This window comes from Falco naumanni, chromosome 10, assembly GCF_017639655.2.
Source record: "Falco naumanni isolate bFalNau1 chromosome 10, bFalNau1.pat, whole genome shotgun sequence".
Classification (NCBI taxonomy): domain Eukaryota; kingdom Metazoa; phylum Chordata; class Aves; order Falconiformes; family Falconidae; genus Falco; species Falco naumanni.
In genome coordinates this window covers 9,064,346-9,088,145 of record NC_054063.1, presented here as the reverse complement: position 1 = coordinate 9,088,145, position 23,800 = coordinate 9,064,346, and the positions used below count along the sequence as shown (strand labels likewise).

Here is a 23,800-nt window from a genome sequence, read left to right as displayed (position 1 = left end):
CAGCAGCAGCTCCTGTCCCCTTTCTTTGCCTGCTGATTGGCCTCTACTATATCACGCCTTTCAAGTTGTTTTGTAACAAAGTCATAACCTCTTCCTACAAGCCTCCTTTCCAACTGTGGAAAGCTTATGAAACGCACTCATTCCTCAGACAATAGACATATGGAAACCACTCTTGGCTTAGACTCACTGAAAATATTTCTCTCCAACTGGATGTTGGATCTGAAGACCCACTCAGCACGATCGAGAGCCAACTTTTACCTACAGAAAATACCTTTTGATACATACAGCACCAACCCAAACCCTTCAGCCTTTTACAATTAATAGCATGATACAAAAGGCTATGATAGTGGAGAAGTATTTGAGGCAGAAAATTTTTCTAAGATCCCATAGTAAGTGCTATACATTTTCTTTCTTCCTATTGCTAAAAGCTGGTTACTCTCACACTTGCCATTGCTGAATTTGTCTCTTTGCATGTATTAGCTTTCCTTAGTTGCGTTAATTTCCTCATACTTCTTTGCAGCTTCCTAAGTGAAGCAGTGAGACATCAGGCACACACACCTCACCTACTCACTGCTTGCTTGTGACTCTGAAAGGGGTGAGAACCTGGGTCATGATTCTCTTTATCAAGACAATAATCTTCTATAAGGGCCACAGATTTCCCTCAAGCGTATGTCTTCAAAGCTATCTAGCTTCCAAGTCTTGGACTGTCACAAATCTTCACAAAAAGTGACTATATCAACAAGAAGACTCAGCTAACATTGGCTCTAATCCAACAAACACGATAGCTGTTCTTCTACTGTGCACGTTAACAAACAGGTTAAGTTTTAGGTAAGACCACATACAGAAACTTGATACCAAGCTGAGCCACAAAGGGAGACATCTCAAGGGTCCTACAGCCTGTTTTGGCTGCTATGGTTACCAACAGCCCATAAACACATGGAAAAAAAAAAAACCATACACAATGAGAACAGCTAATGCTCACAGCAAACCAGAAATAGCAGCATGGGAAAACTAACTTCCAGTTTGTACTTCAAGTGAAGTATTAGCAGTGACAATCCAGACCTTCTAAAAACAAAGCAACATAGTTTAGGCTATATAGTCTATTAAAAACAGTATTAATACACTATCCAGATCTACATAATCTTCTCTTAGCAAACGCTTCACAGAGGACTTGATGACCAGCGAAAAAAGTTGGCAGGGGGGGAAATATCTTTTTCAGAACTGCAGGGAGAAATCGGATTCACTTTTGTCTACAACACAGCAATTTTTTTATTGTTGTTCCTGAACACATTATAACGAAAGGATTTAATTCCAAAATCCATGTACTCAAGCTAAAATAAAGTTAAGATTATTTCTACAGAACAGATTCCTTTGTTAAATTTAACATTTTCTGGGTTTTTTTGCTTATACCTTCTCAGGGGCAGAATAGATCACTCCAAGCAAATAAACAGGAACAGTTTATTGTGATACTGGCAGCTTTATCTTCCTCAAGTAATACGGAGTTCTCTAATTATTTTTTATCTGCCAATTTAAGTATTTCATCTACATCTGGATCGCTACTTTATAAAATCTCTTTAGTATCTGCACCTTTTCACCTGATTTAACACAAAAACAGAAGCAAAAGAAGAAACTCTTGGAAATATAAGGAGCTGCATCATGGCAAATGTATTCTGTAATAGAAAGTACGAAAACCTTCCTACTGACATTTATTCAGAATGAGGAAAAAGATAAATATCCACAGCTTTTTGTTCCATTTGATAGGATTTTAAGATCCATCTATGCATGTATAAGCACAGAACACACAGTTTTGGCCACTCTGGAACCACCTAAACAGAGATTTTACGTTCCATAGTTTTTCCATGCGTTCCATCCTTGGTGTGCTGATTATAGTACAGGGATCCATTCACCTACAGCACTTTCAATTTAAGAATACACCATAAGCCACCTTAGAGAAACATCCATTAGTTGCTAACAGAAATAATCACAGGAAGGTCTCACAACAGTGTACTAAAACATTAAGGTTTTTTAAATCACAGTTTTCAAATATAAAAATTGGATTTTCCCCATAACTGAAATATTTACATGAATGTTTTAAAAAGATGGTCTGTAATTTAGACTTAATCACTGTCATCTGAACCCCCTTCAGACCCCTCATCGTTGGAGCCTTCTGGTTCAGACTCATTACCAGATCCTCTGCCAGAACCCTCATTGTCAGATCCTCTCTCAGAATCTCTGTCGGAGTCAGCACTGCGAGAAGCTGGGCGAGATTCATTTTCTGATCCACCAGATCGACTTCTCCCCGACTGTACAGACTCATTGTCAGACTGCTCCGAATCTGACCGCCTCCTTTTTCTAGCTGGCCTGTCACTGTCAGAATCTTCCTCAGATGGGTGGACACTGGACCTCCTCGGACTACCTGCCTCACTACCAGATTTGTTTCTGTTATCAGAATCACTATCAGAAACAATGCGTTGTTTGTGCTGCTGTTCCCCATCATCTGAATCACTGTTGCTATTCCTAGCGTGTCTGTAGGGAAGAAAAAAAAGAAACATCAAAACCAGTATGAAAAAGATGCTATCCTTAGCTTAAAAATAAGGTGAGACACCAGGATTTATGTAATGCTAGCATTATCAGAATGAGAACAACGAATGGAATTAATTTGCAATGGAAAGCAATGTTGTGAGTACAATGAAAGGCTTCTCATTATCTTTGCATTATCTCATTATTATTAACCCTGCAGTTTCTCTTGAAAGCATGCGTTGAAATTTTAGTACAAAGTTAATTAAGGTTCTTACCCATCATCAGCAATTTTGAGTTTATCCTCATCAGAAGAATCATCACTTGATGAAATGATGGCTTTTGATTTGATCTTTCCTTTCATTGAAGGAGGCAGACGTTCTGGTTTGGGCTGTGTTGGGGAAAAACAAAGGCTTGCTTGTTCATGTGGCTGGTTAAAAAGTCCTCAAATGCAGAAAACATATGCAGAAAAGCAGGCACACTTTTAAAAAAAAATTCCATTTACTATCACTTAATTCTTAGATGGCTTTGGAAATATTCTTTTCATCCTTTCACCCAAGTAGCAATAGCAACAGGGGAGAAGGATAAAATTAAGCTCAAAGGCAGTTTGCTATGAGAAGTTTTGTTGTAATTTTCAACATTAATAAACCTCTCTTGACTAGGATAGTGCCGAACTCCAAAATGTGTATTTAGGAAGTGATGCAGTTACTTAGGGTTTAACTTACTGCCTTCTTTTTCTCTGCCTTAAGCGGACGTCGCTTTTTAGGTCTTGGACCATTTTCATGTTCTTCATCATCACTCCCCTCTTCTGCCTTCTGGGGTCTTAAACAGAAATGTATTTTGTATGACATAAAACATTGCAAAAAGACTTAATACATGCAAAAACCAGCAGTCTCACAGAATACCTAGTTAATCACGTGTTACTCATACTTCTTTTGCAGAGTTGCTGTTCAAGCCTTCTAAGGTGCATGTGGAAATGAAAATTAATTACATGACCTCTTGACAACAATTCATTTAACAATTATGAAAGACTGCATGAGAATATGCTTAAAAGCCATGCTATTTCCTAGAGGTGTCTAACGTTAAAGCACCAGTTACCTCCTCCTCTTCTTCTTCTTCCTTTCACCCTCCTCTTCTTCCCCATCTTGTTCACTACCACTGCCCTTCCTCTTCTTTTTCTTTCTAGACATGGGCAGATCTTCATCACTGTCATCATTGACGAATTCATCAAATTCCCCTGCTCCTTTTTTTGAACGCTGTAATAAATAAAAGTTCCACAATACAGTCTATCATTCACCTTTCATTTAAAAAGCTACCAGAAAAAATTCAAAAGAGAAATTATCTGAACATGTTTTCAAAGATACAAAAATACAGACCTTCTTGTGCCAACTTTCCCATAATCTCTAGACTGATGTCATTGAGAAAACGATGCCAAACTTGCATATAAAATAATAATCTTCTGTTATTTTAACAACTGAATAGAACAGAATTTGGTGATGCCACTATGCTTGGAACTTTTAAGTATTAGCTTCCAATTTTTACATGTGAATATTAAACCTGTTCAATTTTACTCAGTGGAGCCCAAGAACTTGAAATTAAAAACCTGTGCTACTGAAAAAGACCATATAGCAAAATGGGAAAATGAAGGAGATAAAAAAATTCTGTTCTACCCTGCCTCCGCCACCACCACGTTTTTTCTCCTTTGATCCTTCTACTTCACCAGTGAACATCAGAATATTCTTGGTTTTCTCCACATATTGAGCTCTTTGTTCCAGAAGTTTCTTCTGTTCTTCTTTTTCTCTTAGGCGTTTCTCTTCCTGAAACGGGGAGAAAACTAATGGTTACTATCCTATTTGCAGCATCGCAGTGATTATAGTCTCTGGTGTATACAATATTTGCTCGCAAGGAACTGGAAAACTGACTTTTGAAAATCTATACCATAGTAGAAGGTCCATGTGGCAAAAAAAACCCAAAAAAATTTCTGCAAGCCTACACTACAATAAGCGAAAGTCTAGAACAACTATTCCACTAAGTGCTTCCTCATCCAACCTGTCAGTACAGAAATTTCATGGCAGACCTTCTGGGGCACCAGTTTTATTTCATTGTAAAAATAAATATCTACTTCTGAGGCTGTGGGGAAGAAAGAATTAGTATCACCTGTTGGCTATAATGTTTTCTGCTAGCCCTTACTATAATTAAGAAGAGCCTACTACACATTTTATCAGTAACACCAGGTACCACCACAGACCAACAGGCGCGTACATACTGTTGATACGTATGCTTGTTTAAAAAAATAAAAGTATGCTTTTTTAAAATACACTATGCAGAATATAATAAAATAAAACCTGTTCTTTAAGCAGTTTTTGGCGAAGCAGCTCCTTTTCTTGCTCTTGTTTGGCACGCAGTTCCCTCTCTTCTTCATCCTGCTTGCGTGCCCGAGCCACGTGGTACTGTGCTTGACTCAGTAAGTCAGAGCACTGCCTGTAACATGCAATGATTTCAAGTCAAGGAAGGTGGCAGACACATACTACAAGAAATAGCTTTATGAAGGGCATGCATCACACCACCATGTCTATAACACCGACACAGAAAGAAGCAGCTACTTGAAATAGCACAACAGAAGAGTAGCATAGATTTTAGAGTAAACTAAAACACTTTCTAGTAAGCTAATTTACCTTGTAATATAATATTTCACAACATACTTCTCTCCACACTTAAAATTTACCCAACTCATATACAAAACTGCCATAAAAGCTAATTTGGGGAGTTTCAGAAGTATAGTTAATATGAACTTTATTTAAACACAACATGCTAGCAAACCGAATCAGAAAGACAGATAGAAATTCTATCTTGAAAATCCCAATTGTTCTAAGAGTTAAGGTTGTGTTACGTGTTCAAGTCTTGTGAAACATTAAAGCAAAGGGCTTTCAACACCCTCCTAGTTAACATTACAATGACATTTCTTTAAATATTAAAATTTTCTTCTCTGTACAAAGCGCTTTAATGATACCCATTTACAATGTACAGAGCATGATGGCCAACAGACGTTATTTGTATATGGCTATGAAAATCTTAGAGGAACGTGCAGTAAGTGAAACACAGGGGATACTGAGTGAAATAAGCTTACAAGGAAACTGATTTGAACAGGCTTGTGTACAAGCTCGTTACCCTGAGCAAAAGTTAAAGCAGACTAGACTCTGGAAAACAAAAAAAATTCGCATTTCAGTAACTGACCCATGCTATTCACTCATGAGCTGCTTGAAAAAAAAATCTCCATGAAAGCAAACCTGCTGTTAGATTATTACAAGTCAAAACAGTGAGAGCTAGAGATGTTAAATAACTGTCACTGCACTCTCATTGACAGAAAATTTGCCATTAAAACAGCTGAAGTTTCACAGGCTCCAGCTAATGGCAGGCACCACATGCTGAGAGTTTTAGACCACTCAAAAATGTTAGAAAAGAATGAAACTGTAGTAAGGAGTAACCCTGCACTTTTACTTTTAATGTTCCAAGAAACTGTCAGCTGAAATTTTGGATTCCAGTTTTCATACGAAAAAACAAGACAAAAAAACATTCCACTTGGCATCTGAATGAAGCATCTGAATGAAGGATTTGTTTGTGGGTGAGATTTGGTTTTGGTTTTTTTTACCTGGCTTCCGTAGCAGCAAGTGCCAAGTCAAATCTCATCTTATCACCTACTTTACTCAAGTAACTGAAGTACCTGGAGGAAAAAAACAACAAACAAAACCAAGCAAATCTGGCATTACTTACATATTTATTGTAATTTTGCCTTAAACCAAAGCATTTAGTCCTGGATTACAACCGTATAAAACTCAACAGATGAGAAAAAAACTCACCAATTTTCTGAGTGCAGCTCCTTTTAATTCAACAGTATAAAAGTACAGAGTCCTTCAAATTTAAAACATTCTAAAACACCACTCTAGAGTGGAACGAAAACCTAGAGAAATTCTAAAGAGAGTTCTAAGATTTCATTTACTGGCTCCTAGCAGTAAGTACACTGCTGATGCCAGTAGATTTATTCCTTATCTGTCATAGCTTAAATGCTTGAAACCACCGTAAGGAAAGGAAAGAAAACCTATTTTCAAACCTTCAAATAGATGGGTAAGCGGTGATGACCACTGTTTGATCAGTGTTTCTCTAATTCATTTTAAAAGAAAATTACTAACTTTCAAGGTTGCCATGATTTCTCCCCATATTCCATCATGGCATTTTAAATGAAGTGTTTTCATGCTAGACTGAACTCAAATTCTTGTGCACATTAAGAAAGTAATTCTCTGTTCCGAGTTTTAGATTACGGAAAATATTTTCCAAAACATGGTTAGACATCTGAATTTAGTTAATGGGTAAAAATAAGTACTTTCATGCAACTTTCTCAAGACAATAAGCAACAAGCTTTCACCTGAATTTAAGTTAAAATTTGTGTTTGAATGCTTAGTTTGCATTATGTAAAGCACTTGGATTGTGAAATGCTTGCTCGTATGAAAGGCTTGCTTCAGTTGACAAAATCACTGAAAGACATCTTTCCTTGACGTAACAGCAGAGCTAGGAATGCATAAAGCAAGCACCAGCTACACCAGCAATACCTAGGAGCAAAATAAATGGTTGAAAGTTTTCTGTCAAAGATGGTGATGATTGGATCAGATAGATCACAGTTTTCACCCAGAAATATTTTTTTTTTTAAAAAAAGAGAACTAGGTGGTCTCAAATGCACTTAAGAAACTGCTTCTGTTCTTAAGCTATAAGAGTATTTAGACTTTATTTGCAAACAGGAGGGTGAAATCAGTTTTCAAGGACTACCAGTCATTAAAGGTTTATATTATATAAAGAGATACTGCTTCTGAACCTTATAGGTTGTTTACAAGAAATCATCAAAACAAGTGTTAAACATTTTTTTCAACAACGCTTTTCCAGGAAGAAGTGCATCTTGGTCACAGTAATACAAAACCCTTTGAGAAATACATATTGGCCACCTGGCCAAACAAAACTGGCTCTGGAGCGAAGTCTGAATCCACAGTTTTGTTAGGCCCAACCTTCCTTTTCCTACCAGGAACTCTACAATCACACACAGAGCTTTGTAAAAAGATTGCTCTTCTATCCAGATCTGTGACCTACACAGCAAATTTACTGTAAGGGAACAACAAAACAGATTAAGAATGATAAGAAATAAATAATTTTTACCTGTGGGCTAGCTCCAGTTCTTTCACAGCATTAAGCACCTCCTTTAGATTGCTTTTTTCATCTTTGAGGACAGAGGTAGCTAGTCTTTGTAGCACTAAAGCCACATTAAACATAAGGACTGTATCACTTGGTGCTACATGCCTGGCCTGTAAATAAAAAGCATTATTTATCTTTTTTTAAGATATGCTATAACGTGAAACAGAAGTATCCTGAAGTGGCATACAGAGAATAAGCACCATTATTTCAATCCCAGACTACTGAATTTAAAAAGACACAAACATAAATCGACTTACAGTAATTTTATTCTGTGATATATGATGTTTTATATCCGTACCTTCAACAAAGTTTGTTTGCATTCCTGTAATTTGCCACATTTGAAGAGTGCCCGGGCCAAATATAACAATACTTCAGTATTTTGATGCTTATAGAACTTTCTGAGGCAGTTTTCATACTGGAATGGGAAAAAAAAAAAAAATCAAATGAAGAGGCAACAACGGTTAGTGATTTTGGTTGGCTAACTCCAGAAAATATTCCTATTCCTAAAAAGCATTACTGCTAACATGCCTTCTGTTTTCTGAAGTGTGTCATGCTACATGGATGCCTCCTTTTCACTGACGAGAACATTCTTTCTGCTATTCCAGAGCAAGTATGATTTTTTGGAAACTGGCAGCCGTCTGGGAGGCTCTGTAGGTCTTAAAATGCAACAGAATACAAGTACCATCTACTGTAACAAAGTCCAACAAACATGACTCATTTTAAGAGAGCTCAATTATTCTCCACAGTATGGATGTGTGTGTGTGGAATCTATTTTCTTTATTCATATAAGATATTTTACAAACTGAAACATATTTAATGTAGTAATTCCAAATATATTATGTAATCATTTAAAAAATCCACATCTTTCAGGCATCTCAACATCAAATTTATTCTGTCCACCTAGCTGAGTAACTTGGCATGTCAAAGGGTATCTAATTGCTCTGAAGTGTAAGACTTGTTACTGTAGGTTTTGTGGGTCTAGAATTAAAGCTTCAAACAGTTACGAAACTTAGCACTGAGTGACTTCTGTTTGACACACTCTTTTCTCAAGGATTCATTCACCTTTTTTCTAAGCCTCCAGAATAATAACAAAGAAATTTTTATTTCCAGCTCAAATACAGAAACTGCCCTGAACTGTAATATGCCTGAAGTCACCACCTTTGGATCGCACTGTGCTGCAAGCGCCTGATTTTCACTCACCTTCAGAGTCAAAGGTTTTGTATTTAGCTTAACTCTGCCTTGAATTTGTATGCTTTATGGTAGAGAACTTACTAGAAAAGTTCTTGTGGCTGCAGTAAGCTAGACTATTAAGTTCATTTCTGAATTTAAGTCTGCCTTTGAGTCAAATATTGCCTATTTCAGACCGTGGCTTTTACTAACCGCACAGCAGAGGCCAGGGAACAATAAACCACCCCAGTAAAGAAACACATTTCTACTAACAGCTTTATATAAATATATTAGCAAATGAGTAAAATACTTCTCTGACAAAAAAGAAGGTGGAAACTATACCCAGTTTCCCACTGTAATTCACTGCTTAAACAATTGCTATTATATTCTCATCAGGCTTTTTGTCAATAGAAATAGACTAAGCGTTAAAAACCAAAACAACCCCAACGAACAGACTCCATTCAAACATAACAGAATGAATCCGGTTGTTTTACCAAAGCTTGTTACCAGTAGTTCACTGGAGGATAGCAACTACTGAGGTCCTGATCAGGTAAGGAAGAGATGCTGGGCCTTTCTTATAACCATCACAGAAAGCTTCAGAATAACTCCAAATTAAGTATTTCTGAGCCTCAGTATGGACTCAGTCTTAATCAAACAAGCTTGTTCTAAGCTTCTGTCCCATTCAACATACAAGTAGGCTTAAAAAAAGTGTATGCTTTTGATCAACTCATTGAGTCAATTTAGTTAGAATCTGTTGGATACTTGGAAGTTGGTTTCTTTGGGCAGGTTGAACTAGATGACCTCAACAGATTTCTTCCAATATTAATTACCTTGTAGTGTTAACTGTGGTGAAAGAAATCATGGCACAGTCAGCTTTTTAGATAGCTCTGATTGTTATTTATGCAATCATTTGCAAGAATAAAAGTAGGAAGCACTGCTATTAATCTTAGCAGCAAATTCTACTTACTTATTTCAGTAACATCTGGATGTAAATAAATCACATACAGTAACTACACTGACTGAAACGTCTCTGACTAAAAATTAATTCCAAGACCAAAATTCTAACCCAATTATGTTTTAAAACACTGCTACAAAAAAAGCACAGAAAAGTTGGAAGGTGCTTTGTTAACCCTTACCTACATTTGGCAGTTTGTTTTTAGATCTAGACTTGACAGCCAGCAACATGCTAGGAATAGACCTTTAACTTGTTAAAATACCATTCAGAAACTTTCACAGCTGCTATGACAGCAGAGAAACACCCAGAAGTCATCTAACCCAACGTATTATATAGTTCAATTTAGAGATGTTACCATCTGCACAGCACTGATGTACTGTTTCTGTTCCACGTAGATATGTGCCAAATTCAGCCACACATCACTGATATCTGCTGTTGCCTCTCTCACTTGAGCAAAAACATCACGAGCTTCACGGAAATATCCTTTATGCGCCAAGACAGCTCCTAAGGGGAAAGTAATATGTACAGCATATTACTTCCTTACATATAGAACTTCCAGGTTCACCTACTCCTACAGAAGAAAACTAACTATTGCCTGAGTAAAGGTTCCCATTAAAAACTAAGTGACAGAGCTGCCATATGAAAGCTATCCTTTCCTGTGCTCCACTACACAGCGTTCACGCCCTGAAGCGTAAGAATATCATCATTTTTGAAGGAAAATTAAGAGTCTAATATTCACCTATGCCATTAGCAGCATACAAATTCTTTGGATCATTTCTGAGTACTTGCTTGTAGATTGCTAATGCACGGTCTTGATGACGCTTCTCCTGCAGAAAGAAATATTCCAATTGATCACTCATTTCTATAATGGGGTATTAAAAGATCTACCCAGAAGTTTTATGGGATGTAAGAAGCCAAACAGGCATCAAGAAAAGGCTCTGAGTAGCTAACAGCATATTATAAATAAATAAAACCACACACAGGGCAGACAGACACCCATTACCTTTTCTCTGTCTCTTGTGGGTTGATGTAGAGTCTGCAACCAGACGTTGCCAAGAGCCAGCATGGAGTAAGTATCATTTTGTGTGGAGGGCTGTTTCAATATCCTTTCAAATTTCTTCTGTCCTGGACCCCACTCTTGTTTAGCCAAATGAAGATTGCCAATCAGAGACCATGCATCGGGATGGTCCTAAATAAAAATTCACTTTAAGTTGCAAAACCAGTTTCCCTTTGCAAGGTTACTTTCCCAAGTATAAACTGCTACTTTTCTTAAGCAGAAATCCATATTAAAAAACCCAGCAAAAAAAACATAGGAGCAGATTATGGTAGTTCTCTCTTCTTCCCCTACTTTTTGTGAACAAACAAAATAAAAATGCAACAAAAGGAAAATAAAATTTTAAGTTGTTTGTATTTCAAGTGTTTTAACTTTAAGGGTTACGAACCTGATTTATCTGAAGTGCTTCTTTAAACCAATCAGAAGCCTCATAAAAATTTCCTTTATCCCTAGCCATAGCTCCCAAGCGCAAGTAGCCTAAAAATAAAAATAGAAAAGAAAATAGAAACCAGGAAGAAGGTTAGAAGTAATCTCTGACAAAGAAAATACTGGCCATGCCTGAATTTCAAAAGCAATCTTTTTCTTCACCAGCTAAGAACAGCAAACATTAAGACACCTTTCCTATACTAATCACAATGAGATGCACCACGTGAAGACAAATGTCCATCCACAATGGCCATAGAGAATCTGCAGATTTCTAACAGTTAAACATTTCCATTTCTAATTGGTTTCATAATTTTCATGAGAAACCTCAAAGAAAGAAGGATACGTCAAGTTACATAATTCTCTTCCCTCCACTTTAAACAGCTCTCCTGTCTCCACAAGCTTTGGGAAGAATACCAGTTAGCAGAATGACAACAGAAAACAAGCAGGAAAGAGGCTATAGATTAGGCAGGGGCATGCCATACGCTGCAGCTTAGCAAGAGCTACCACCTCGCCTTTGCAGAAAACATCACAGGTCAGCTCTTTGGGGACAAGAGGAAGAACAGAGTCCGGATAAAAATCAGGATGTGAAAAGAAGCTGTGCCAACACCCTCAACAGCCCTGCTTCCCTGGAGGAAGGCCAAAGTCCAAGATAGAAGTGATTCTCCCAAAGGGTCTCTATTTTTCACCCACATAGTTAGAATTGCAAAGCATGGGCATATCAAGTGGATGGCCTTGATTGCACCCAAGGGCTGAGGTGCTAAGGCTTTGGTGGCGGTGGGGGGTGAGCGATGGCATGCAAGTCTAGATAAGCCAATTTTGCTAGATTTTTGGAGCACAGTATGATTTAACAATAATTAGAAGGCTTAAACCTGGAGACTGAACTATAAGGATGATGCAGGCCATAAAAAAAAACAGTAGGGGAAAGAGCAGGTAGGAAAGCAGGCCCCAAAACTGCTATGAAAAGACAATGACAGATATAAAGAAAGACACTGTAAATGGGAAGATTTTTGGTATTATAAGGAGGACTGTGGAACTAAAATACTAAATGTTACTTACAATCAACGTAATTAGGATGTTCTCTTAAAATGTTTTTATACAGCTTCTCCGCTTCATGAAATTCACACATCGCCTCATATAGTCTGGCAAGGTTATAGGACGTTGTTACAGAGATAGCATTGTAATAATGCTCATCGTGTTCAGCTTCTGCTTTTGCACGATCCAGTGATGCCAAAAAATATTTCTAAAGTATAAAAAGAAACAAGGAATAAAGCACTCCAGAATATTCTTAAAGGAAAACTTCTGGGTGGTCAGGAAACTCAAGTCAAACTTCAAGCAATTACATACCTTTGCTTCTCCTAGGTTTCCCAGCCTGAAGTGCAGAGCACCCACATTATTCAAAATCTCTGGTGGGACATCAGCCTGTACTTTCTCTTGCAGAATGCGTGTGGCTGTACCATAGGCTGACAGTGCACCCTTTACAAAGAAAGAGAAAGTGGATGAAAGAAATAATGAGTTCTATGTGCTTTTAGGAAAAGCACACATAATTCACCAAGCATGTATTAATAATACCTGTATATCAGTCTGTTCTAGAATTTGGGCTAGCTCAATCCATGCCTCTACATCATCAGGATATTGTTCTGTGACTTTCTTGAGATGTCCCTGAAAAACAGCAGAAGACAATTAAGCCTCTTCGTGGACACAAACTGTTTAAAAAATGTAAACAAAATCAAAACAAAGAGTAAAGGTATTAATCTTAACACTACAAAGACATACCATAATGTAAAAGAAAACATCCTAAACATCTGCACGGTTTGGTCACACACAAAAAAATTGTATTGGTTTCCTTCCTTTGTTATTGTATTTTTCCTGTAGACCGTAACACCCGCTTAAAGTCTTAAGAGAAGCAGAAACTTTTACACAACATGAGAAGCCAGAAAAGCGATGTCTAACATATTTGGCATTTATTTACCCAATGTTAGATTTAAAAACCCTTCCATTTAAAAAAACAAAAAGCATAATATTGTCCTTCCAGATAAGCTAAGACAAGTGTTTTCTGGAAATCACTAGCTCATTCACCATCTTCAGGAAATCACTAGCTAACTTACCATCTTCAGAGAATTTTAACATATATGGGAAGAATTCTGCCCTTTTCATAGCACTAAATACAAACATGAGGCTGGGGCTACTCTAAATTCCTGGATGTGCTTTAGCCAGAATCCACCAGGAGTCTCAGTTCTGACCAGAAGTTGTGACCCACCACAGTTGGGAGGATCTCTCATGACTGTCAAATATTAAATATTCTGTGCCTATAGCCAAGTAACCCTGAGGTTTAAGCAACTTAAGGTTACAGTCTGATTTCAAGTCTGATTTTTAAGTTCTACTCTTGTATGTAGAAGTATGATGCTGGTAGAAGCAAAGCTCACCTTTGCAATATCCCGTTTCTCCTGGTCTTCTGAAGCCGCATAAAGAGATCCAAGGATTTTCATAGTCTCATAATTGTTAGGATAGGCTTTCAAAACTTTTTCAAAGCATTGTGATGCATTCTCTTTGTCCCCTCGATAAATGTACATTTGACCCAATCCAAAGAATGGAAGTACAAAAGAAGATGAAGCAAACTGCGTGGCCTGGTAATAATACTGGAATGCTTGATCATAATCTTCCTAATTAAAAAGGAGTAAATAAAGAACAGGTAGTGTTTTCAGATGTAGGCTTTGTATTAACTTCTGTAACACATATTTTTAAGTGTAATCTCAAAGGGGGCTTTTAAAAACAGCCCTACCTGTACATGAAAAGACCTAGCCAGCTGGTAACAACTCTCTGCCTGCATTGCTTCAACTTCTGTATTATGGAAAGCATGAAGAGCCAAGTGCTGTACTTTACCATAGTCCTGAAAAAAAAAAGGGAGGTTAAATGAAATTTGAAAAGCCTTCACTTTTTTACGGTCAAGTGATTTATTATTTGAACAAGGATAACTGGAAAGTACAAGAAAGCTTTAGCCATAGCACTGACTAAATAGGTAACAACAGATTTAGTTCTAGTGGTTACTGTTCTTTTCTCTATTTCATATTTTAATGCATGGAAGAAGCAGGAGAGGGAAAGAAAACCAAACAACCAAAAAAACCCCAACATACCACCAAAACCCTTCAGGACACAAAGGTGACCTTGACGTAAGAAGTTAAGTGTAACTTTTCTTAGCTTTCTTGAGAAAGGTTTATACATGATTTAAGTCAAAAACTTTACACTTGTCCATCTAGATTAACAGTTCCATATTAGGCACCGCTTAGCCTGATGAAATGAGATTGAATCTAACACCAGAACACTTGCTGTTCAGAGGTTACCAAGTATTTAACTGTAAAATTCCATAGACCTCTTACCTTCTTGAAGAAGAAGTGATTAGCCAAGTGATTCAACACCATGGGATTACTGGGATCAATTGTGTAAGCCCTAGAGAGGAGCTGAACACCATTCTTGATGGAATCGGCCTAAATGAAACAATCACACATATCAGCAGCATCTCAATAGCTGTATCTTATTATCTTCAAAATTATATTCTTCAGTCTAGACTGCAGCAGGATTTCTGACAAAACTTTGCCAGGCTCACAGGAAAAAAGTAAATTCAGCTATTAGCTTCTCTCCCTGCAGCATACAGATGGAAAACGGGAAATGAAGCCACCACGCAGGGATGGAAAAAAGCAGAGCAGAACTTTCCAGGAAAAAAACTCTAAAATTTAGTCTTGGAGTCCTCTGACATTTCACACGCACAGCCTGATAGCCTTCCTTCTACTGTCCACTGTCTCCAGTTCCTGTTTGGTTTAGGTTTCAACCCTTTACACAATTTGTTCAACAGTGAAATGAAAATATTCTCATGTTCAAATTCTGAACAGGAACGTCAGATGTTGAATTAAGAGCTACTACTAGAACTTAAGTTCTAATTAAAAAAAAAAAAAAGGTAGAAGTCTGCAGTATTTACATAAGGATATAATTACATCAACTTTTTTCTAAAGAAACTCTAGAATTTAAAGAACATTTTCCATGGGTATACATTTGACTTACCTACAAGTTCAAATCCATAACTGGTAAAATAATTGCTATTTATTTGGGACACCCATGAAATCTCTATCACAAGTGTGTCAAGTTAAATCTGTATTTACTTCTGAACAGAAACACCAAGAATGGCACCTAGTAACCATGTAGCATCTGTGCTTTACTTTAGGAGAAAGCTGTCTTACTGAACAGATAAGGTTTTATGAGGTTGTGACACAGGATGAAGTCCAACATAAAGCTAAAAAACATAACTTCAGTTTGAAAAGGCACTCTTTCCAAACCTAGCATAATAATATATCTGGATTAAGAGATATTGAATCACTCAGTTTAATTTTCAAAGGCAAAGAGGTTTTATAATCACACTATGTGTATGTCTGAGCTCTCCAATAATTTGAGTCTTGCATCCTATTTCAACCAAATCCAATAGATGGTTAGAGGTCTCAAAGCTCCTAAGTGCTTTTATTAAAGAAAACCAGAGATAGGAAAGAGCTCAGTGAAAACACAGTGTGATCTCAACCCTGATTTGACATTATAACATCTTGTGGAAGACAGAAATATTAGAAATATCTCAGCACATAAAAGACTTGGGTTACTTTGCAACTCAGAGAAGAATCTTTTCCCCAGAGAAAGTGTTCTCCCTCCCCCATGTCAACTCTTTGATGTTATACTAACTTTGCAGTGCAAGTTGTGAAAAAAGTTTGAAGTAAAGCACACATGATACTTTCTCACAAAGAACAGAAAACATATTTGAGTGGGTCAGCTTTTAATCACAGCTTTTCGAAGCTTAAGGTGAATGGGTTCATCCCTTGACTTTAGTCAAAAGACCTTCAGGAAAAAAAAAGAAAGATAGCAGGTTTCATTAGTTTCTCACCCATTGAATTATTTACAAAAACTTGACTTTAGAATATTGTTGGTTGAGAGAAAACTCTCATGCTCACATTTTTTGGAATTTTTCATGGAAGTCTTAACAGTTATTTTTTTTCCCCATGATATCGTTAAAAAAGCAATTTTCAGGCATTCTGTAATACCAAAAGATCTTTCTAGTGAGCTATGTGTTCTACAGATAGCATAACAATAAATTTTACCAACATTAAATTATGTAACAATATATATTTTTTTTTAGACACTTAAAAGGTCAAATCTTCCACTGAAAACTTCCTTAGCATGCATTAACCATCTCAGATTTTATGATCCCAATTAACCGATATGACCATATGTATTTTTCTAGTGATACAATATCTACAGAGGTAGGATCACCACTTTCATGTGGTTTCATCAGTCTAGTTAAAACCTGCTCTTGCCTACTCTGGTTTACCATGTGGCATGCACACCCAGGCAGCTTGAACACAACTTTTAACAGTTGTTTGAAAACTTACGTTCCTTAAAGCCTAAAACTAATCTCCTGGGACTGTCTTTTGCCTTGACCTTCCTGTCAGCATGATGATCTTCCAGAAAAAATTCCTTACACTCTGGAACAGAGCTGTCATTGCAAGCAAGATCTCTAAGTATTTGAGGACTTTCACAGCATCCTGAGTACAAACTGATTTAGTTAACCTTGACAGTCACAAATGACTAAGAAAGGCAGGCTGTTATATAACTATTGCTCATTAAAGGAAGATTTTGAAATCGACACTTTGGGGTTTAAGTGATTTGACATGCTTTCACACATCTCACCATGGATTTTTAGTATTCTAATTAAAACAGTTAACCTAGCACTGTTTTTTCTGTACTTAACACCTCTATAAGCAACAGAATTGAAGTTTTCTAATAACAGAAGAAAGTTATTCAGAATGTGCTGCTCACATCACAAGCACGTACCTATAACATCATTCAATAGTGACACAGATTTAAAATACTTTGATCACAAAAAGTCATTACTCCTTTTAAAAACTGGATGACCTTTCAAAAGATAAAATGTTTGCTTTTTCAGGTAAGAAAAAAGTAAACTGAGTATGGATTCTTGTTAAGTCAGACTCACCTCTTTATTATTGAGTTCCAGAACAGCCAGTCCAACCAAAGCCCCTACGCATTTTGAATTGAGCTCCAGAGCCCTGCTGAATGCCAAGCGAGCTTTTTCCAACTTGTTCAGCTTCACGAAGCAGTGGCCCATACCTAATCGGACCTCAGCTAGAGAAGAAGACAACACTATTCAGAAACCCAGAATTCCACTTTCATGAGTTTGTTACATTCTGGACATCAACTGAAGCGAAAACAGAACTTTTAATATTTCTTCAAAACCTGTAGAGCCATTCAAGGATTTGGTGTTTTTAAAGGCAGTCTCCCACAACTGGCAGCAAAACTAACTTTAACAGATTAGTAAGACTATTTTTTTTATACACCCGAAAACATTGCTCTGTATCTCCAAAAGACTCTGATACTAAACAAATAAAAAAATTACTTTCATGGAACTGTATTTAAAAAAAAACAGAGAAAGGCATTAAAAAATTGCCAGATGAAATGGCTGGAAATTTCTTAGGCCGGGTAAGTGCACCAGAGACTAGCAGGCCTTCAGAAAACACAGACAAATATACGGGTTAGCTAGACATTTCTCCTCAAATAAACAAGAATTCACTGCTAACAAAATGCTGTTTATCATCCTCCAACTTCTATGATCATGTACAGATGAACTACTGCAGAGAATCCACATCACACTGCCCTTTCAGACTGCCTGTGAACTGCAAATACAGAGACATTTATATACAGCAATTTCAAATCTGTATCTGTGTGAAAAAGGGAAGTGAGTGAAAGATGTTTGTTTCAAAGTAAAGCTTGCATTTCTAAATCCACTTCTGCAGCAATGTTCTTACACTAAACCAGACCACAGAATATATATCTCAGCTTTGAAACAAAGCGTGTTTCAGGCACGTTATGGCAAAGTATACCACATCTCTCAAGAGACTTCAGAGTATTTATGATCCTAATGCAAATACCCTGAACTAGTATCTCTAAATCACCTGCATCGCTTTTACAGCCATTACTGATAGCTTTCCCAGATTTCTGCATTAAATCACACAACACCAGGAAAACTCACATCATGTGCTACACATAGAATTGTACTTTTCAAGTCTTGTTTCATTATTAATGCTAGGACAGGATTTTCTTAGCCCTTATTCCAAGGGTTCACAGACAGGTTCTGAAACAGTCTTAAACAGTTCCCTCCCTCGCCATAAAACTTAAACTTCCCTTACATGCAGCCTCTCATCTTCTAGTGGCTCTTTAGAAGGTAATAATTAGAAAAAGTGAGAAGTATTTTCCTAAACACAATTTCCTTCTCTAACAATTAAGACAGACTTCAAGTCAACAAATGCCTGTACTCTTCTATGAGGGTTGAGGGTTTTTTGACAGATACATATCACAAAAAAAGCCCTTAGGTATTTAATAACAAACACCTAAGTTAGTTGGCAAGCACAGCAAATGCTTCCACCAGCAAACATTTTCTGTCTTACCTGGGCAACCTGGATTGGTACGCAATGCTTTCTTGTAGTACGCAAGGGCTCCTCTATAGTCCTTCTTGTTGAAAGAAATGCATGCTTTACCTGTTATAACAGACCAGTTACAAATAAATCAGAAATACAGAGAGCAGTTATAAATCAGAAGCTCCAAAGTATTATTTGGTAAACTTGTGCTCTGCTGATTTTCAGATTACAGTTAAAAGCTAACAGAAAATTCAGAAACTTTTATTGTATTTGATATCAAGTATATAAAAAAAAAATCCAAGCATGGGAACACATTAAATTTATATTTTTATGGTTTTCTGCAGAAACTTAATTCTCTTCTTGTCCAGAGGAAAAACACTTACTATGACTAGATTAGCGAGCACATTAAAGTGTAACTGTTACAGCATGCTGTACCCTCACTACTGGTATCTTCACCTTCAACAGAGTACCACAGCTTCATTGGACTAGGTGTATGCCCGTGGGTCTCAGAAGATGCTAGACAGCATTATACTTTTTCCTATCTCTTCTGCTTACATATACTTCCAAGTCTAAAGTAATCTCTGTCATGTTTCTGGTCAAAAGTGCACACCACTTTATCACATTCCTCCTCTCTACTCACACACCCACCCTCTTCTTAGGCACATAATTCATTCCAAAATCAACTGGAGAGACAAGGTTTTTACACAAATACCCATAAACTCATACCGAGAAGAGCAGGAATATTATTTGGAGACTGGTTGAGCACAAAGTGGAACTGTGCATCAGCTTGGTCCATCTTATCACCTTCAAGCAGACAAAAGCAGGCTCTTCCCAACAAGTGATTCTAGATAAGAAAAGACATTTGTGATACATTTATCTTTGTAAAATACAAAGATTAGACTACGTGAAAGATTAACTGGCTATGCTATAATGCTTTCTACAATTAATTTACTTCTCTTACATCAGGAAGAAAAAAAAAAACCCATCATCCCCTTCTAAAGCTCATGTATTATCAAGCGAAAGAGTAACAACCAATCTTTCCTTTTCAACCCCCGGAAGTTGACTGACATATTTCTATCAGGTGTTCCAAGCAAGAGATAATTATTCACAGTTGCACTGCACACATTTCAGATATAAGTTTTGCTTACATGTGCCACACTACAGACTTTAAAGCCCGAGCAGTTTCTATCTTCCCTTTAACAAATCAATACTTGTTTTCTTTACAATCACTGAATAATTTGAAGATATGGATTTTTAAACAGGTTTTGGTTTACCTGATCATACATGATAATTTTGTCAGCCATAGTATACAATAAGGTAGCTTGTGTAATGAGCTCCTTCTTGTTATCTTTGTTCTTCTCCTTCCGAGCCTGCTGCACATAGTATGCTGCCAGAGTATCCAGACATGTCATCTGATCCTTTTCATGGTCCCTATAGTCCAAGTTACCATCTATGCGTGCAGCTTCCAACAGCTTCACAAAGTCTTCTGTTTTCCCTTGTTTGTAGTATTCCAGCTATAAAACACACAGTTTTAACAGACAATACTACCCCTGCAAGTAACATATCAAGTTGATGCTTTAGGTCACACAGATTCTTTTTTCAGAAACATACAGATAAATCAGACATAAATGTAGGGATAATCTGACAGGTATTCCAATACAGTCAAATATTTTCCTGTCATCATCCCAACTTAGTATTTTTACATTAAAACACAAATCTTAGAACTCTCTGTAAATGAAGAGCCAACTGTTCTTCCTCTGAACTTCTTTGACTTTTAGCACATTTCACCATACTTTCCATAGTATAGATTATGCACTTCATAAAAAAGGAGGGGGCAGTATCCAAGGCACAAACAAGGAAAACTATGATTGACAAAAAAATAACTTGACAAGCAGGCCTTAAGCATCACTGTTTAATGAAAAAAGATGAAATTAAAATCTTAATATGCCTATGTCAAACCAGAAATATCTGGCCTAGAATCAGTATCTGAGTAACCCCATTAAGTTCCTACTCAGAATTCAGTTATCCCTAGTCATAAAGGCAAAGAAGTGGAAATTATTATTTGATGATCTGAATAAAATATATATATATAAAACCAGTATATTTAAATATATGTATATGTATGTACTAACCGCTAAGGCAATCCATATGTGCAGCTGAGTGTGTTCCTGTTTCAGTATACTTATAACTTCATCACCTTCAGGTAACTGATCGAAGTCAAGCTCAATAACCTAGAACCAAACAATACAGATGTTCTTTTCACAAAAAAATTAACAATGTTATCTATCATTGAACTCAAGGAGAGCTAAACATTTCAGAGCAGAAAAAATAAATAATTACTTGTGTTTAAACAAGATTACAGACAAAGAAAGAAGTGATGATGTATTGCATTCTGTACAAGACAGAAGTAATAGGCTCTCACAAACGTCAGAGAAGACAGGTCGATGTTTGTGATACTACTCAGGGAGAAATAAGAAGAGATGCTCACTCAACTTCTTTTGCTATAGACTTCAGGCTCAGAATTTTTACAGTTCAGCTAATAACCAACTGGAATGCACACTGCTAAATTTCTAAAACTTTTCCTACATGTAAGACAAACATCTAGGATACTGTCAAAACCTTCCAATAATCAGGTGTCAGAGAATCAATACTACCTAAGACTTATCTCAGAGCTGAAAATCTGTAAAAGTAATCTTTATGACTTTTTAATGAAGAAAATTAAGAGACTACTGAAGTGGCAAACATGATAAAGAGCGGACTAAATTTCTGAATATTAACAACCATAGTCATCATGAGCAAACAACATCAACAACTTTTCATCGTGCAAGCAATCTTTTTTGCAAGTACTGTTTTCCCATGTTGATCTACTTTTCCGATATGCAAAATGAGGAAAAAGAAACAGATACTCCCAAGGTGGGACATTTGGGAACACAATTTAACTGCGTTTTAGTTCACTTACTACTCAGTCATACTGCCTTTAATATTAGTCATCAGTTACAATGTAATTTTACAGAAAGGAAGAGGTGCAGTTGTTGTACCCAGGCTTGCACTTCAATTGCCAGTGCAAGGACTCTTTCTTTGAAGACTGAATTAGAGCAATTCAGTTTATGAGGGCTTATAGTTTTGACTATGCAAAACTAGAGAATACTGGCAAAAATATTTCTGCTACTACTGTTATCTTTAGTTTGAGTTTGTCTTGCACAGTACCTCCTGTCTGACAAATAATCATATTTTTAGGTTCAGGTAACCCTTATCCACAAACTAAAATAGTTATTAATGAAAAACATATTACCAGCACAACAAATAAATACAGAAGTAAAAAAGAGCAGTGAAAGTTATTTTATAGCAATCCTTAGTGATTAATTCGGAACTTCAGGATTTGAGTAGTCCTAGCCGTAACTTGAACAGCGGCACCAAGATCAACTGTTCATGCTGACACCTCAAACAGAAGTTTCTGTCTCAGGGGAAAAAAAAAAAGTCCTCCAACATGTAACCTAGAGAACAAAGTACCTTTACAAGACAGAGTTGTTTAGAGTATGGATACATACGTTTGCAGAAAGCATTCTGCAACCTATAAGTGGTACATTCCAATACCTTATTTAACTATAGTATTAATTTAGTACCCGCTATGCAATGATTTAACTTCAAACTCTCTAATACCCTGCAAATTTTCAAATATGCAGAAAGCATTCTGCAACCTATAAGTGGTACATTCCAACACCATATTTAACTATAGTATTAATTTAGTACCCGCTATGCAATGATTTAACTTCAAACTCTCTAATACCCTGCAAATTTTCAAATACTTCTCTCAATTTTTTTCAACCTTGGCTTGTGACAGTCTACCTTAAATAAAGAAAAGTTAAATACATTTCTAAACCCACACTGAACTTTAACTCGGTAACTTTACCGAGCGGCCCAACCGCCCCACCTGTCTGTGCGCCGATTTACTGACAGGCATACTGTTTACAAACCAGTGCAGTCCGAGGAATCGGCATCTAACGAACTAAGGGGAGAATTTAGCTGGACAAGGCCACTGCACACAAGCACAAACTACAGACTGCTGTTCCCTGCAGGGTTTTCTCTCCTGAAGGCTGCCCCTTCCTCACAGGCGGGTGGTACTGCGAGGGTCCCCGGAGCGCCTGCCCGCCCCCCGCGGCTCCGCCTCACCAGCAAGGGCTAGGCAAGGACGGGAGGTTACGGCTAGCAGGGGGCTGACACCGATCACCGAGGGGCACGGGCGAAGGAAGCCTTGGCTTGCCCTCCGCCAAGCGACGCAGCTGTGACCCCAGCAATTCGTAGCGCTCAGGGAAGGGAGCGACGCTCTCCGTCGAGCCCGGGACAGAGCTGCCAGAGGCAGCCACAAACGCCCGCGCCCCGGCGCGCCCCATACAGCGCGCCCCTTCCTCCCCATCCCCGACTCCCAGTCCCCCCGTCCCCCCAACTCGCCTCATCGGTGTCCCGGAGCGGGATCTCGATCGACCCCCGCGACATGATGGCGACAGCGGTGTCCGCCGAGCCGCCAGCACGCAACGGCCGCCGAGCGCACTTCCCCTCACAAACACCGACTGACCCGGACGTGCTCGGGCCAACGGCGGGGGAGGGCGGGCTGGCTCCTCCCGCCAGGCGCCACGAGCCAATCGCAGCGCCGCGCGAGCCTCGAGGGCCGCCTCGCGCCCGTGCGTGAGGGAGAGGGGGGGCGCCGCCGCCGGGCGCGCGCCGTCCGGTTGCTGCGGCAACGGCGGGCTCGCGGGCTCCCCTCAGCGAGCGGCCGGGCAATGGCGGGAGCCGGCGGCCCGGTGCCCGCCCCCTCCCGCAGCGCTACGTGTTGCGCTGGGTGACGTCCCGCGCGGTGGCCTTTTATAAACGTGAGCAGTCTCCTCAGGACAGAGTGGGGGCTGGCAGGGAACTTCGGCGCAGGTATTTGTCCCGCTGATTTATACATATCACATACCTATAGAAACCCATGTATAATACCAAGAGATA

General features: G+C 38.1%; 1 protein-coding gene across 1 annotated transcript; it reads right to left on the bottom strand.

Annotated features, from left to right (window-relative positions):
• Nucleotides 1-1,444: 1,444 nt before the first annotated feature.
• Nucleotides 1,445-23,394, bottom strand: CTR9 (CTR9 homolog, Paf1/RNA polymerase II complex component). Its single transcript, XM_040608021.1, has 25 exons — nucleotides 23,264-23,394; nucleotides 20,947-21,045; nucleotides 20,089-20,328; nucleotides 19,541-19,658; nucleotides 18,845-18,934; nucleotides 17,377-17,525; nucleotides 14,729-14,836; nucleotides 14,134-14,241; nucleotides 13,778-14,014; nucleotides 12,924-13,013; nucleotides 12,699-12,827; nucleotides 12,411-12,594; nucleotides 11,317-11,405; nucleotides 10,878-11,063; nucleotides 10,614-10,701; nucleotides 10,230-10,378; nucleotides 8,051-8,167; nucleotides 7,717-7,862; nucleotides 6,167-6,238; nucleotides 4,863-4,998; nucleotides 4,188-4,334; nucleotides 3,616-3,773; nucleotides 3,243-3,339; nucleotides 2,796-2,908; nucleotides 1,445-2,526 (listed from the first exon to the last, which is right to left on the bottom strand). The coding sequence occupies exons 1-25, from the start codon at nucleotides 23,306-23,308 to the stop codon at nucleotides 2,118-2,120; spliced, it is 3,504 nt and encodes a 1,167-aa protein (XP_040463955.1). The 5' UTR covers nucleotides 23,309-23,394; the 3' UTR covers nucleotides 1,445-2,117.
• Nucleotides 23,395-23,800: the final 406 nt, after the last annotated feature.